The sequence below is a fragment of the Gracilinanus agilis genome, chromosome 4 (assembly GCF_016433145.1).
Source record: "Gracilinanus agilis isolate LMUSP501 chromosome 4, AgileGrace, whole genome shotgun sequence".
In the NCBI taxonomy this organism is placed as follows: domain Eukaryota; kingdom Metazoa; phylum Chordata; class Mammalia; order Didelphimorphia; family Didelphidae; genus Gracilinanus; species Gracilinanus agilis.
In genome coordinates this window covers 241637373-241654417 of record NC_058133.1, presented here as the reverse complement: position 1 = coordinate 241654417, position 17045 = coordinate 241637373, and the positions used below count along the sequence as shown (strand labels likewise).

The 17045-nt window shown below is 35.3% G+C and overlaps 1 protein-coding gene across 1 annotated transcript in view; it reads right to left on the bottom strand.

Annotated features, from left to right (window-relative positions):
* The window catches only part of ARHGAP44 (Rho GTPase activating protein 44), a 185008-nt gene that overhangs the window by 118761 nt on the left and 49202 nt on the right, over nt 1–17045 (bottom strand). The window contains exon 3 of the mRNA XM_044673871.1: nt 7470–7574. Within this exon, the coding sequence (XP_044529806.1) occupies nt 7470–7574 (105 nt within the window). The remainder of the gene's footprint in view (nt 1–7469; nt 7575–17045) is intronic.

The following is a 17045-nucleotide window of genomic DNA, read 5'->3' as shown; positions in this document are numbered from 1 at the left end:
AAGGAAGGAAGGAAGGAAGGAAGGAAGGAAGGAAGGAAGGAAGGAAGGAAGATAATTCAATGCCTATGAAATCTAGCATACCTCCCTTACTTGGCCCTGGCTATGCCTGGAATGTTCTTCCTCCTTTCTTCCCCTTGGAATCTCTGTATTCCTTCAAAGTAGACGTGACATGCTCCCTCCTACCAGAAGCCTTTCTAGACTCTCTGATTCTTAGTGTATCCCCAAGTAATAAGGTGTTTACTTTCCTCATTTCCTCAAGCTTTTAAGGGACAAGTACTGGTTTTTCTCTTGCCTTTATATTCCCAGCACCTAGGACAGTGCTTTGTACTGAGGAAGCCCTTATTAAATCTTTTTTATTGCATTGAATTCATTATCTACATTTTTTGTGGTGTTATGTACATGTTAAGAATGTAAATTTCCACCACTTGGCTATCATAGATGGAAAATGCAGGTTTCAGTGAAGAAAACCGTGATGGGAAAAATAAGAGAACTTGCATAAGCCAGTGATGAAATCAATGCTTTAAGGGGAATGTTAATGGAAAACAAAAGGTAATAATGGAAGAAAGGGTTTTTTTAAAATCACTTTGGTTTGGATTTAATAATTATGACTGTGTAGAAACTAGGACTGCTTTCTGGAGATCAAAAAACCAAGTCCAATGCATGGAAAATGAAATGGGCCAGTTTAATCTCCAACACTCCAGACTGAATGAAATGCCAAAAAATAAGCACAGACCAAGGCGAGTTCATTAAAATCATTATTATTTTTTCTTTTGATGGCCCGAGGGGAAATACAAGAATGGGAACCATTTGAGCACTTGCTGGCTGTGTCTTCATCTCTACCACGCCAAGACATCCCCATAAAGAAATGAAGGCCAGCCAGGCTTCCAAGGGTAGCTCCGATTCCTTGTTTTTCAGGACTGGCCGCTGAATGTCCGAGAGTCTCAGAGCCCTTGGCATTGTGTAAACAAAGCCATTTCTGGACGTTTAGTAGGGGGCAGACTAAGCATCTGGATGACTGGCTCCGATCGTGGGTCCTGTTCCCACGTATGCAGGTATGCGGGTCTCACACAGACCCCCGGCGTGTGTATTTGTACATACACTGATATCTATTGAGTGCTACAAAGGAAATAATAATAATAATAATAATAATAATAATAATAATAATAATAATAATAATAATAATAATAATAAAAGGGTAGATGGAAACAACAATTTCCTTAATTCTTTTTTCTGTGTTTAATAATGTTATTAGGTTCTATGAAAACACAATATTAGGTGAAACAATATTATGGAGAAAAATCAGTGCCATAAGAATCATGGATGAATAAAAAAGCCTTTGTTATATCCTTGCTATGTGCCAAGCACTAGGGACTGTGAAAGGGAATTCTTTATTCTCTTTGTCTATGTTGAGTTAATCAACCAAAAACTAGTTCACAGTCATTGATTTGGAGAGCTCCACCCTTTTAATTCAGTCAGAAATTTGTGAATCCTTTGGTAAGAATTTACACCTTCAGAGGATGAGAGGTATGGATCCCAAACTTGTGAATCCTATGATCAGAGTTGACACCTTCAGAGGCCTTTGATAAGAGTTGACACCTTCAGAGAATGACATGTGTGAATCCCACAGACACTGCCCTCTGAGCAGTGCTAGACAATTTGGAAACTGTGATTGGCCCCTGTGAAGAGGGGCAAGGACAAGAAATCACCATAAAAGCAAGCCCTGAACTCCCTCAGAGCAGATTGTCTTTGAGAAGACAATCTGAAGAGAGTGTCTTCTGAAGATAGTTTTCAAAGGAGTTTCGCTTGGATCTTGGGCTTGGAGCTTGGCTTCAACTTAGTTTCACTTGGATCTTGGGCTTGGAGCTTGGCTTCAACTTAGACTCTGACTCCTGGACTACTTCATTGAGTGAATGAGAGGCAGACTCCCTTCCTAGTTTCCTATGAGACTAGCTTTCATTTTGGAGGAGGCAGCATTACCAGCCTTCCTGGTTGAGAGCTAAATAATCTCTGCCTGGGTTAAGTAGACCTGGAGCAAAACATTTAGGTTGATAGAATAGATAACTTCTCTACCCCCTCACATTTATCTTCTTTATTGTATCCTCTCTATTTGTAAAGATTTGTAAATAAATTTCTGACTTGAGAAATAATAAATATTGGCGACCACATAATTTCATAAAATTATTGTCCAACCATTAATTTTCACCTTTACAGGATAAATGTAAAAAAGCAAGACAATCCTTATTCCCTGAGAGCACAATGAAGATGGTAATACATCCCTGAAGATGCTACTTCTAGTTACAAAGCTGTATCTTTTTTTTAAGTTTTAAAAATTTTTTTATTTCTATATTTTATTTACAGGTTGCCTCTACTTCTTGAGATCTTTCTTGTAATAAAGTAAAACGAAAAACATCATGATCTTATCTGAAAATGCATGCAACATTCCACATCCATAGAATCTTTCTATTTTTTAATGTAATCTATTTTCTTTCCCTACTGTTTCTCCTACTCCATTAAAAATTAAAAAAATAATTGTAAAAAATGTAGATAGTGATTTTTTTCTTAGTGCCTCTATACAAAAATAGTTCTTATTCTTGACTTTAAATCCATCTCCTTTCTATCATGGATAGCATGTTTCATTACTGGTCCTTTGGAATCATGAATGGTCATTGTTTTGATTGTCCTTCTAACGGTTTTAAAAGTTGCTTATAAAGTGTCACTGTTATTGTATAAACTGTCCATCTTGTTCTATTAAATTCATTCTTAACCAGATTATAAAATTCTTCAAAATGGTTTACTTTTATAATGCTGATGTTATGGTATAAATTGTTCTTATTAGTTTGTTTATCTTTCTATGTCCTTTTAAAATAATTTATTTCATTTCCTTACAGTATAATAATCACATTCATCTATTTATTTAGTCATTCCTCAACTGACTTGCATCTCTTTAGGTTTCAACTTTGTCACCACAAATAGAGTGATTATAAGTATTTTTGTATACATAAAGGTTTTTCTTCTTTGATTTTTGTTTCTGATGTTGAACCATTTGACAGTGTCTTTGGTAGCAATAACTTTGTTTCTAGATCTCAGTAGTAATGGCTTCTAAGAGGCAGGGTTTGTAGCATCTGCAGAGGCAGTTGACAGATAAATTATACAAGAGGGTCTCTCCTCTAGATGATGCCTGCTAGTATCAGGATTATTGGTTTAGGGAACATTGTTATTCCAAGTTTCTTAGGCTTACCTGCCCATTGATGACAGCAGGTGAACAGTTGGTGCTGGTGGTGGCAGGGAAGGTTTTGACTAGTCATCCCTACTTCACAAGAATTACTAACCCTGATGATAGTTCTAGGGTCCAAACTGGAAAAAGGAGTGATTGTCTGGGATAGTGGTACTAGTTTGACTGTCCTACTACATACCCACCTCTTTTCTCTCCTTCAAGACTCCTTGTTCAAAATGAGAGGTGTGTCCCAAAATCAATGGGTAAAAAAGAAAAGCACAACTTATCGTTGGAATTTAAGTCACTTACTTATCATTTATCAGTTCTCTCTTTTCCTTACTTGTCCCTCTCTTCTCTTATTTTTCTCTCCTCCTTTGTTTCTCTCTCTTCCTTTTATGAAAATGAAGCATATTGTTTAAAAACTTGACACATCTGTTAAGTGGAATTTTATTTTCTTGACTCTCAGTTTAAAAAAGCAAATATGCTTATGTTTTATATTTAAGAAATTACTTTACATTTTGTTATTCTTGCTTTCTCCCTGGGAATGGGTGGGAGGTAGGAGTGAGAAAAATATCAAAATTTGTTTAGAAAAATGACAAAATGTAATTAAAAAATAAGTTTGGCAAGATAAATTGCAATCAGTTGCTAGACAGCTGATCAGTTTGTGTTTTATTCGTGTATTGTAGTTATACATTTTATTGTATTTATGGCAATAGGAAGACAAGTTTAGTTCTTTGCTAATTAATATTTTGGATGCCTTTTCATTAATAATTTTTTCAACAGACCTAATTTCCTAAAATATATACATTTTAATCAGATTAAAAGTCATAAGATTATGAATGATAGTGTTAAAATCCTATTTGAAATTTTTTTCTTTCTGAAAATTTGTGGAAACTCTTCATAAAGCTTTTAAAAAGAAACAAACTCCAAATTAATAAAGATCAATTTATATCTGCATCTTTTTTTTTTTTTAAACCCTTGTACTTCGGTGTATTGTCTCATAGGTGGAAGATTGGTAAGGGTGGGCAATGGGGGTCAAGTGACTTGCCCAGGGTCACACAGCTGGGAAGTGGCTGAGGCCGGGTTTGAACCTAGGACCTCCTGTCTCTAGGCCTGACTCTCACTCCACTGAGCTACCCAGCTGCCCCTATATCTGCATCTTTTAAAAAGAAGTTTTTCATACTCTGACATGTAACTTTAAAATTTAAAAAAAATTTATTTTAAGTTCCAAATTTTCTCTCCCTCCAGTCCCTCCTCCACTCATTGAGAAGGCAATAAATATGACACTAATTATATATGAAAACTATTTCCACATTAGCCACGTTGTAAAAAAAGGAAGAAAAACAAAGTGAATAATATGCTTCAACCTGTGCTCAGAGTTCATCAGTTCTCTCTTTGGTGATTGATAGCATTCTTTGGAACTGTTGTGGATCATTGTATTGATCAAAGTAGCTAAGTCTTTCTCAGTTGATTGGCCTGATCTTCCATTTAACCATCTACCCAAGATAATAAATTTATAAGTATAAATACAAGGTAAGAAAGACCCATCTTCCTGTTTTCAAATCTGGCTTCAGGCTTTTAAAGTTTCATTTGTAAAATCAGCTGGAGTGTGCCAAGATGGTGGCATAAAGGCAGGAGTGCCTGAAGTTCTTTGAAAATCCGCTCCAAACAAACTAAAAATAAAGCTTCACAACAAAAACCAGAAGGGCAGAACCAACAAAGAAATAGTGTGAGGCAATTTTCTTGCAGAAGATAGCTTGGACAGTATGGAGAGACGGTCTCTTTCACTAGGATGGGAGGGGAATGCAGTCCACAAAAAGGCCTCTCCTCCCACACTGCTCAAGGATTTGAATCTGGGAGCATGATAGAAGTGAGACCTTGAGACCCTGCCTAAGACAACACCCGCACTCACCTAGCACTCAAGAGAAAAATAAAAAGGTAAGCAGGAAAGAGAAAACTTAAGGAGAATCAGTGAGGTCAAATTATTTATATTACTATGCTGGAAGAGGGGAGTTAGAAGGAATATACATAGACAGAGGGTTTGGGAATAAGTTGCTTTGATGAACTGATATCCTCTAAAAAATCTAAGGGGTGAAAAAGAGGATTACACTGAGAGAAAGAAAGAGGTAGAATAGGTTAAATCATCTCACCTGAAGTGTGTAAAAGTAGAGGACTGGATGTGGGTGATGACAGGCAATGTTTAAACCTTGCTTTCATTGGAAATGGCTCAGAGAAGGAATAACATCCATGCTCAGTTCAGTATAGAAATCTAGCTTACCCTATAGGGAAGTAGGAAGGAAATAAGAAAATGGGTTGTGGGAGTTAATAGAAGGGAGAATGATTTAGGGGGTGGCAGTGGTTAAAAGAAAACACTTGTGAGGAGGGACAGGGTGAAAGGAGAGAAAAAAAATAGAAACACAAGGAGAAAACAGGATGGAGGGAATATACAATCAGTATAAGAGGTAATGTGAATAATTTTGATTATATTAAATTAAAAAGTTTTTTTTTTCAAACAAAACTAATTCAATGAAGATCAGAAAGGAAAGAGCGAACTGGAAAAAATTTATAAAAATTTTCTCTCATAAAGGACTCATTTCTCAAATATATACAGAAATGAGTAAAATTTTTAGGAATACAAGTTATTCCCAATTGACAAATGGTCAGAGGATGTGAACAGGCAGTTTTCAGATGAAGAAATCAAGGCTATCTATGGTTACATTAAAAAAATGTTTTAAATCACTATGCAGATTAAAGTGGCTTTGAGATTTCACTTTACACCTATCAGATAGGCTAAGATGACAATAAATGAGAATGATACATATTAAAGGGCATGGGACAAAAGTTAGGATGCTAAGGAATTCTTGGTGTAGATGTGAATTGATCCAACCATTCTAGAGGGCAATTTGGAACTATGCCCAAAGGGTTATGGAACTGTGTATTCCCTTTGATATAGTAATACCTCTACTAGGTACACCAAAAAGATAAAAAAAGGGAAAGGGACACATTTGTATCAGGAGGATTATAGCAGTTCCTTTTTGTGGTGGAAAACAATTTGGAAATTGAGGGGATATTCATCAATTGAGAAATGGCTGAACAGATTGTGATATAGGAGTGTGATGGAATATTATTGCATTATAAGAAATGGTGAACAGTATAACCTCAGAAAAACCTGGAAAGACCTACATGAACTGATGCAAAGTGAGGTAAAGAGAACCAAGAGAACATTGTATGTAGTGACAACAATATTGTACAATGATCAACTGTGAAAGACTTAGCTATTCTGAGCATATTCAAGATACTTCTGAGCAACTTCTGACAAAGAATGGTATTCATCTCCAGAGAAAAGAACTGATGGAGTCTAAATACAGATCAAAGAATACTATTTTTCACTTTATTTGTGTTTTTTTAATTTTTTTATTTTGTTTTTATATAAGTATTCTCTCACAACGTGATCAATATGGTATTATATTTTGCTGGATCATACATGTATTATCTAGATCAAATTGCTTGTCATCACAGAGAGGGGGAGGGAAGAGAGGAAAGGAGAGAATTTGGATATTATAATTTTGGAAAATATATGTAAACTGTTGTTATATATATTCAGGAAAACGAAATATTAAATTAAAAAATAAAATGTGCAGGAGAAGGAAATGGCAATCTCTGGTATCTTTGTGAAGATAACCCCAAATGGGGTCATGAAGAGTTATACACAACTGAAAAATGACTGAATGACAGAAAAGGAAGACCTGAGATTTTAAGCTGATCAAACTATAGGAAAATACCCAACAACAGTCTAAACTGTCTGTACTATAACATAACATTAAATTATTTCTTGTAATATTAACATACTTTAGATATTATCTTCAAATGTAATCTTTAGACACATGAGACAACAGCATGGTAGTAACAACAGCTACTAAAGGTACACAATTTTGTAAATGGTAGAGTTACACTTTAAAAAAGGTAGCATTATTGTTGTTATTTTTAACTCCTCTGTCACTACCTTTGTTGAGGACAAGAATCAAGTAGCTTCTGTTAAGAGGAGAAGATTGAAATTTTGCATAAGACTAAGGACATTGGAATATGGAGAGAATGATAATCTTACAAAAAAAGAAGTAAACTTAGATTTTGTAATAGATAAATTTATTTGGTTCTTAAAAACATGAGAGCCTAATAATTTTCCTGAAATGAATGAGCCTCCTGAAATAGCCTTAGTAGTTAAAATTCAATTTATTCTTGGAAATAGGTCACTTACTGATCGTTTGTCAGCTTCTACCCCTTGTTGTCCTTGAAGACATGCAGTCAGCTTCTTGTGAGTGCTATGGGATACTTGTTTCACCAGCTCCAAGCGCTTTTCTACCTATGGGGGTGGGGAGTGGGAAAGTAGTTTCAGGGGGTAAATGAGGTCGGTGAGAAATTTTTCCTGAAGGGGATCTTCTTGGACCTTGTTTCTCCAGAGGAAAGGAGCTATTGAATCAAATAGAGGAAATACCTAAAACTTAAAAGAAAATCAAGAGGGAGTAATTCTAATTTCAGGTTTTATCACCATTACAATGTAGTTCCCATCTACTCCCTTTTAAAATAAATTTCATTAATGCCTTTTTATATAAATATACAAAATTTATATAACATAAACTATAATTATAAAATAATATAAAAAACATAAATCTTGTTAATATAAAATGTGCTTTGTCCTCCCAAATTGAATTATAACAAAAAAAATCATTAAGTAAAAACATTGCATGTATTGACAATATCTGACCACTTATATAACATACCCATCTAGTAATCCCCCACCTTTTTGTATTATTTACACCTTATTCTAAAACTAATTTAAATATTAATTTTACATTGTATTTAAGTAAAAAGGGAGAACATAATAGGAAAAAATGAATCAAATTGGAGAGAAGAACCCATTACTTACTACTTACTAGCAATGTTGTAAGTCATTCTGAATTTGTTTATCAAACATTTATTAAGTGCATACTTACTTGGGGAGATAAGATAAATAAATATGGTCCCTGGTTTTACTGACTTACAGTTTAGTAGGAAGGACACACAAATGGCTATAATAGAAAAACAGGATATTTTAAGTATATAAAACATACACAAAGTGTTATGCAAGGAAGGAAAAATCAAGAAATTTTTAAGGGTCTACTCTATGTCAAGGACTCTGCTAGCTTTTGCAAATAAAAAAAGATAGAAACTACCTTCAAGGAATTTCCATTCTTTTGGGGAGGAAGGGGAAAATAATATGCACTTATGTATGTATAAAAATATATACAAAACAAATACAAGATGATTGGATCTGGGAGTTGGAGGTATCAAGAAAGGCTTCATAATATGAAGCATTTAAACCAAGCTTTGAAGTAAATTGGGGAAAGGTAGAAAGGAGCCAGATTGTGAAGATCTTTGAATGCCAAATAAAGGACCTTATATCTTATCCTGAGGGTAATAGAGAACAAAGTGGAATTTACTGAGGAGTAGATCTGGGTGATGTGGTCATATCTACACTTTAGGAGAATCAATTTGTCAGCTAAGTGTTAAGATGGTCAATTAAAAGGCTATTGCTACAGTCTAGGAGAGAGATGATGAGAGTCTGAAATAGGATGGTGGCTGTGTGAGTGTAGAGAAGGTAACTTAGAAGAGATTTGTTATAAAGAAAAATAACAAATTTGGCAATAAATCTAGTGCCATGTATGTATGGCATATGTAAGGAAAGTCAAGAAAGTAGATGAGGTTATAAACTTAGATGATTGGAAAAATGATACTGCCATTGATAATAATTGAGAAACAAAGAAGAAAGCAAGATTTTGAGGAGAAAATAATGCCAGTGCCTTTCTGTGAGATTATCTCCAATTTATCATATCTATCTATGCATCTACTTATCTATCTATCTATATTTTGTTTGTTCATAATTTTTTGTAGGTTATATCTCTTCCACTTCCTAGACCAATTAGACTGCGAGCTTCTCTTCTTTTTACTATCTTCTGTGCTTAATACAGGGCCAAGAACATGGTAAGTTTTTATTGACTTGACATAGATAATGATCTAGCAAACAAGATAGGGAAGAAGCACTGGACAAGTAGGAGGAAAACCAAAGGAGAACATAATCACAAAAACTCCAAAGAGGAAAAAAAGCATCCAGAAAGAGAATGTTCCAGTAGTGTAAAATGCTATACAGAAGAAAAAGGACAAGGATTGGGAAGAACTATTAGACTAGTCAATTAGTAACTTTGGAGAGTGTGATTTTTGGGGACTGATAAAGTTGGAAGGTAGATTACAGAGAATTTATGAGAGAGTGAGAAAAGAGAAGTAGAAGCACTAATTGGAGATGGTTTTCTCAAGGAGTAGCTAAAAAGAGGAGGAAAGATATAGGGCAGCAGCTGGCATGTTGGCATGCATGGTGGGATCTAGTGAAGGCTTTTTAAAAGATGAGGTAGACAGGAACTTTTTTTGTAACCAGCGGGGGTGACCAGTGAATGGACTATTTTGGCTGAGACATCCTTTTCCAATCTAGCACATCGTGGCCCAATTTAGCAGTAGAAATATCTTCCAATATAGTAGCTATATTCTTCAAAGAGCTTTTGTTAACATTTCTAAATACAGAAAGCTAAGACTTAACTATGGTTTCAGAGCTGTGAGTTATGCGTAGTACACTGTTTTTTTTTTTCACTCATGTGCCACAGGAAGATTTCTACATTTACATACTCTAACACCCAAATGCCTTCTACTACTCAGTAGCATCAGTGGGAGATTATGACTCAGGTTTATATTTGGATTTTGAGGTATTTATTAATCCTTTATTTTCTTTAATAGTAATATCTGTATGTTATAATTTATTTTTCTTAATTGTTAAATTAATGGCTATATTTAAGATTTTAAAGTGTTATGATCTAAGTGGTTGTGAATAGAAGTGTATCAGTGGTGATTGAAGGCTAAAGTTCTAAGTATGGGGAGTGAATTCCTTTACAACAGGGTAGGATCTAGGACTCTAAGATGGTTAATATTGCAGCTTCATGATGGTGGTCCTATTCTGGGACATGCTAGTATGAGAACTCTGTGAGAAGTGTAAGGCCCTTGTGTAATACCCATTGTGGGTGGAAGTCACTCAACATTTAAGAAGGAAAAACTCTTCAACAGTTAGAATTATCCAAAAGTAGAATAGGATACCTTGCAATGTATTGCAATTGCCCCTATCTAGAAGTCATCAAATAAAGACTGGATGATCATGATGGGAAAGTTGTAGAAGGACTTTTTGTTCAGTGATGGGTTGTCTTTTGCAACCAAGTGGACACACAGCTTTGACAGAATCTAACTCCAAATGCATAATTTTTAAGGTCCCTTCAAGATTCAAGCCTGACACTATGATTTCAAGCAAAAGAATAATTTTCAGGTCACTAGATGTATAAAAGTCATAGATATCTCATTTATAAAGTGAAGATAATACTTTTCCTATGTGAAAGGAGAGTAATGGACTGAATGCTCTTAACGTACTTTCTAGCTTTAAGGTTTACATAACGAAGAAATTAAAAAATTTAAAGAAATTTAAAAAATCACAATAGTGATTATCCTTACATAATAGTGCTAAGAGAAACATTTGAAAAAGAGTGTACTGATGAGGGGGAAGGAGGAATGTGCAATAAGGTTGAATTAATGTAGTTGATCAAAGAACTACCTTACCTGAAGAAGGTCTTCATTTAGAACTTCAGTCTTTTCTGCCCTGGAGGTGGGAAGGAGGGGAGAGGGATAGAGTAGGAGAGAGGGAAAGACAGACAGAGAGACAGAGTGACAGACAGACAAACACACACACACACACAGGAAGAGAGAGAGAGAGAGAGAGAGAGAGAGAGAGAGAGAGAGAGAGAGAGAGAGAGAGAGAGAGATTGTGAGAAAATATCTGTTGCAAAATTAAAACCATATAAATTATATTCCCCAGATTAGAAATAAGGAAATAGCAGCAATGGGAAGAAATCTCTGACTTTAAGATAACAAAGTAGATAAGCTAACATCAAGATTACAGAGCCCCTTACAGATGAATATTAAGCATTCAAAATTGTTGGAGAGATAGTTCCCACACTGAAAATCATACCCTGAAGATGCTTGATAGGCATCTGAATACTCAAAGAGCATAAAGTCAATTATAAGTGATTACATAGGAAGAAAACGCAGTTTACTCAGTTTGTCAAAGATATGTGATTCCATTAATGTGAGAATTTCCTCTATAAAGATTGAAACTATCCTTTGAAGATTATTTAAGGTCATTTCTTCTTCAAGGAGCCAAAATGAGAGTAAGTAAGGAATTCTCTAAGCTCATCCAAACTTACTTCTGAACAACCACACTCACACAATCTCAAAATGAATTCCAGAGTTGCAAAACCAACAAAATAAAACACAGGGTGAAATAATGTTATAGCCCACAACAATGTAGAGGGAGAGCAGAAAAGACTGTCACTGTGGTAAGAGAGAGTAAACCTGTGCATATGGCAACCAGGAAGGTGTTGGTGGCAGAGGAGGGTAAGTGGAATTTAACTCAATCCAGCACAGGTAGCATCTGAACAGAACAGTAGTAAGCCTCCCAATAGTAAGCCAACCAGGCTTTCCTCACTAAGCTCACATCATAGGCCAGACAGTTCATATCCTCAAATTGCATACTGCAAGACCCAAGGAGTAGGGGAGGCCCATGTGAAGTATACACTGCAGGACCAGAGAGAACACTCTGACACCCAGGGGCAGCTAAGTTGGCCCCAAGCACTGGAATAGATCACAACACAAACTTGGGACAATAGTTCCTCTACCCCAGGAATAGAGTCAAACTTTAACATACAGACAAGGTCATGAAATAGGCTGGAAAAATGAGCAAAAGACAAAAGGCAAAAAAAAAAAGAAAGAAAAAAGACCTGACCAAAGAAAGTTACCCTAGTGACAGGAAAAATAAAAATACAAACTCAGAAGAGGACGACAATGCATATGAATCCTCAAAGGAATCTGAGAAAGGTGTTAGGCTCAAAAAGAATTCCTGGAAGTGCTGAAAAAAGGACTTTAAAATCAAATGAAAGAGGAAGAAGAAAAAATTGGATGAAGAAATGAGTGATGTGAGAGAACCATGGAAAAAAGTCAACAGTTTGGTAAAAGATATACAAAAAAAAATCACTGAAGTAAATAACTCTTTAAAAACTAGATATGGCCAATAGGAAAAGGAGGTACAAAAGTTCAAGGAAGAAAACAACTTCTTAAAAAGTAGAATTGGAAAAGAAAAATTTAAAAGCCCATTGACAAAATAATTATTTAAAAATCAGAACTGGCCTTCCACTTAAGCTAATGACTCCACAAGACATCAAGAAATAATAAGACAGAGATCTGGGTTAAGATGGTGGCAGAGTAAAAAGCAGCTGCTTAACCTCTCCTAACCCACACATATAGGACTCCTCAAGAGGACATAAAAACAATCCAGACAAACGAAGGGACCACACAACAGGGCGCAGCATTGAAGGTATATGGGATTGGAGCATTTCCATGCTATAAGGGGGTGAAATAGCTCTCACTAAAACATGAGCTAAGCAACCCCCTTGCCACCCCCCCACTACCACCTACAGGGTCAAAGCCAGTGCACAAGAGTTAGAGCAAGTTTGGGGCATCCATTAAGTCCTTGGCAGCTATCTGGGATCACCAGGACCTGCTCCTGAGGGCAGCAAGACGTAAGACCCCAAGAGGCTAAAGAACACGTGGACTTTGAACACAGACCTTGAGCTCAGGTGCAGATGCAGGTACAGATGTGGATCCTGAGCACAAGCGTGGACATTGGGTGGGGACCCAGTACAGAGGGGTGCAAGACTGTGATAACAGTGCCCTGAGACTGTTAAAGGAGCTTCAGGCAGAGGAACAAGCAAGGGCAATACCAGGAGGCTGGGAAAGAAGGGGGATGGCACCAAGAGAAACTTCAATGAATAAGAAAAATAGGATATTCTATTATACACAAAGAGGGCATGGGAAGGGGAAGGGATAAATACTATTATAAGAAGGAGAGGAAGAGAGCATTAAGAGGTCATATTTAAACCTTACTCTCAGTGGAATTAACCCTGACAGGGAAGAGTAACTAAATCCATTGGGATATAGAACTCTATCTAACCCTACTGAGAAAGTCAGAAGGGAAAAACCAAGGGGAGCAGGGGAGTGGGGAGGTCAAAAAAGGGAGGGGAGGACAATGGGGAGGGAATTCATTAGGCCTTAAAAATGAAAAGAGGGGAATAATAAGGGAGTGGAGAGAAAGGGTAGTAAATCAAGGGAGGGGACAACTGTTACTGGTTCAAAACAAATCACTGGTTTAAAAGGAAATAGCGTAAGAAGGAGTAGAACTAGGAGAGGATACCAAAATGTTGGGGAACACACAACTGATAATTATAACTCTGAATGTGAATGGGATGAACTCTCCCATAAAACAGAAGCAAATAGCAGAGTGGATTAGAAACCAAAATCCTACCATATGGTGTCTACAAGAAACACATATGAGGCAGGTGGACATACACAGGTTTAAGGTAAAGGGCTGGAGCAAAATCTTTTGGGCTTCGAATGAGAAAAAGAAGGCAGGAGTGGTGATCATGATTTCTGACAAAGCCAAAGTAAAAATAGATATGATTAAAAAAGACAGGGAAGGTAATTACATCCTGATAAAAAGCAGTATAGACAATGAGGAAATAACAGTGCTCAATATATATGCACCCAATGGCATAGCATCCAAATTCCTAAAAGAGAAACTGGCAGAGCTCAAGAAGGAAATAGATAGTAAAACCATACTAGTGGGAGATTTAAATATTCCTCTTTCAGATCTAGATAAAGCAAACCAAAAAATAAATAAGAAAGAGATAAGAGAGGTGAATGAAGTCCTAGAAAATTTTTAGTCCTAGAATGAAGTCCTAGAAAAAAGATTTAATAGATATGTGGGGAAAAATAAATAGGGACAAAAAGGTATATGCCTTCTTTTCAGCTGCATATGGTACATTCACAAAGATTGACCATGTAATAGGTCATAGAAACATTGCAAACAAATGCAAAAGAGCAGAAATAATAAATGTAACCTTCTCAGATCATAATGCAATAAAAATAATAATTGGACAGGCAAATCAAAAACTAATTGGAAATTAAATATGATTCTCCAAAACCAGTCAGTCAAAGAAGAAATCATAGAAACAATAAACAATTTTATTCAAGAGAATGAAAATGATGAGACATCCTACCAAACTGTGGGATGCAACTAAGGCAGTACTCAGGGGAAAATTTATATCTTTGAGTGCATATATTAATAAATTAGGGAGGGCAGAGATTAATGAATTGGGCATGCAACTTAAAAAACTAGAAAGTGAGCAAATTATTAAAACAAAATTAGAAATACTAAAAATCAAGGGATAAATTAGCAAAATAGAAAGTAAAAGAACTATTGAATTAATAAATAAGACTAGAAGCTGGTATTTTGAAAAAACAGATAAAATAGACAAAGTACTGGTCAATCTAATAAAAAAAAGGAAAGAAGAAAACCAAATTGACAGTATTAAAGATGAAAAGGGAGACTTCACCTCTAATGAAGAGGAAATTAAGGCAATCATTAAAAACAATTTTGCCCAACTATATGGCAATAAATATAGCAATCTAGGTGATATGGATGAATATTTACAAAAATATAAATTGCCTAGATTAACAGCAGAAGAAATAGAATACCTAAAGAATCCCATATCAGAAAAAGAAATTGAACAAGCCATCAAAGAACTTCCTAAGAAAAAATCGCCAGGACCAGGTGGATTCACAAGTGAATTCTATCAAACATTCAAAGAACAACTAATCCCAATACTATACAAATTATTTGATATAATAAGCAAAGAAGGAGTCCTACCAAATTCCTTTTATTACACAAATATGGTATGGATTCCAAAGTCAGGTAGATCAAAAAAAGAGAAAGAAAACTATAGACAAATCTCCCTAATGAACATAGGTGCAAAAAAGGTTAAATAGAATACTAGCAAAAAGACTCCAGCAAGTGATCAAGAGGATTAGCTACCATGATCAGGTAGGATTTATACCAGGAATACAAGGATGGTTCAACATTAGGAAAACCATCCACATAATTGACCATATCAACAGTCTAACAAACAAAAATCACATGTTTATCTCAATAGATGCTGAAAAAACCTTTGACAAAATACAGCATCCATTCTTATTGAAAACACTGGAAAGTATAGGCATAGAAGGACCTTTCCTAAAAATAATAAACAGTATATATCTAAAACCATCAACAAGTATCAAATGCAATGAGGATAAATTAGAAGCCTTCCCAGTAAGATCAGTAGTGAAACAAGGATGCCCATTATCACCTCTATTATTTAATATTATACTAGAAACATTAACAGTAGCAATTAGAGAAGAAAAAGAGATTGAAGGCATTAAAATAGGCAAGGAGGAGACTAACCTATCATTCTTTGCAGATGATATGATGGTCTATTTAAAAAATCCTAGAGAATCAACTAAAAAGCTAGTAGAAATAATCAACAACTTCAGCCAAGTTGAAGGATACAAAATAAATGCACATAAATCATCAGCATTTCTATAGAATTCCAACACATCAGAGCAGCAAGAGGTAGAAAGAGAAACACCATTTAAAATCACCCTGGACAATATAAAATATTTAGGAATCATCTACCAAACAAACAGAGGAATTTACGAACACAACTACAAAACACTTTCCAAATAATTAAAACTAGATCTAAACAATTGGAAAAACATTGATTGCTCATGGGTAGGACAAGCTAACATAATAAAAATGACCATTCTACCCAAATTAATAAATTTATTTAGTGCCATACCTATCAAACTACCAAAAAACTTCTTTACTGAATTAGAAAAAAAAATATAATGAAGTTCATTTGGAAGAACAAAAGATCAAGAATATCAAGGGAAATAATGAAAAAAAAATGTAAAGGAAGGGGGCCTAGCAGTACCAGATATTAAACTATACTATAAAGTAGCAGTCATCAAAACAATATGGTACTGGCTAAGAGAGAGAAGTGAGGATCAGTGTGACATCAGCAAGACAGTGTATGATAAACCCAAAGAGCCCAACTTTTGGGACAAAAATCCACTATTTGACAAAAACTGCCAGAAAAATTGGAAAACAATATGGGAGAGATTAGGTTTAGATCAACATCTCACACCATACACCAAGATAAATTCAGAATGGGTGAAAGACTTGAATATAAAGAAGGAAACTATAAGTAAATTAGGTGAACACAGAATAGTATACTTGTCAGATCTCTGGGAAAGGAAAGATTTTAAAACCAAACAAGAGTTAGAGAAAATTACAAAATGTAAAATAAATAAGTCTGATTATATTAAATTAAAAAGTCTTTGTACAAGGGAAAACAATGCAACCAAAATCAGAAGGGAAACAACAAACTGGGAAAATAATCTTTATAACAAAAAATTCTGATAGAGGTCTAATTACTCAAATATACAAGGAGCTAAATCAATTGTATAAAAAAATCAAGCCATTCCCCAATTAATAAATGGGCAAGGGGCATGAATAGGCAATTTTCAGATAAAGAAATCAAAAGTATCAATAAGCACATGAGAAAGTGTTCTAAATCTCTAATAATTAGAGAAATGCAAATCAAAACAACTCTGAGGTACCACGTCATGCCTAGGAGATTGGCTAAAATGATAGCAGGGGAAAGTAATGAATGTTGGAGGGGATGTGGCAAAATTGGGATGTTAATGCATTGCTGGTGGAGTTGTGATCTGATCCAACCATTCTGGAGGACAATTTGGAAGTATGCTCAAAGAGCGA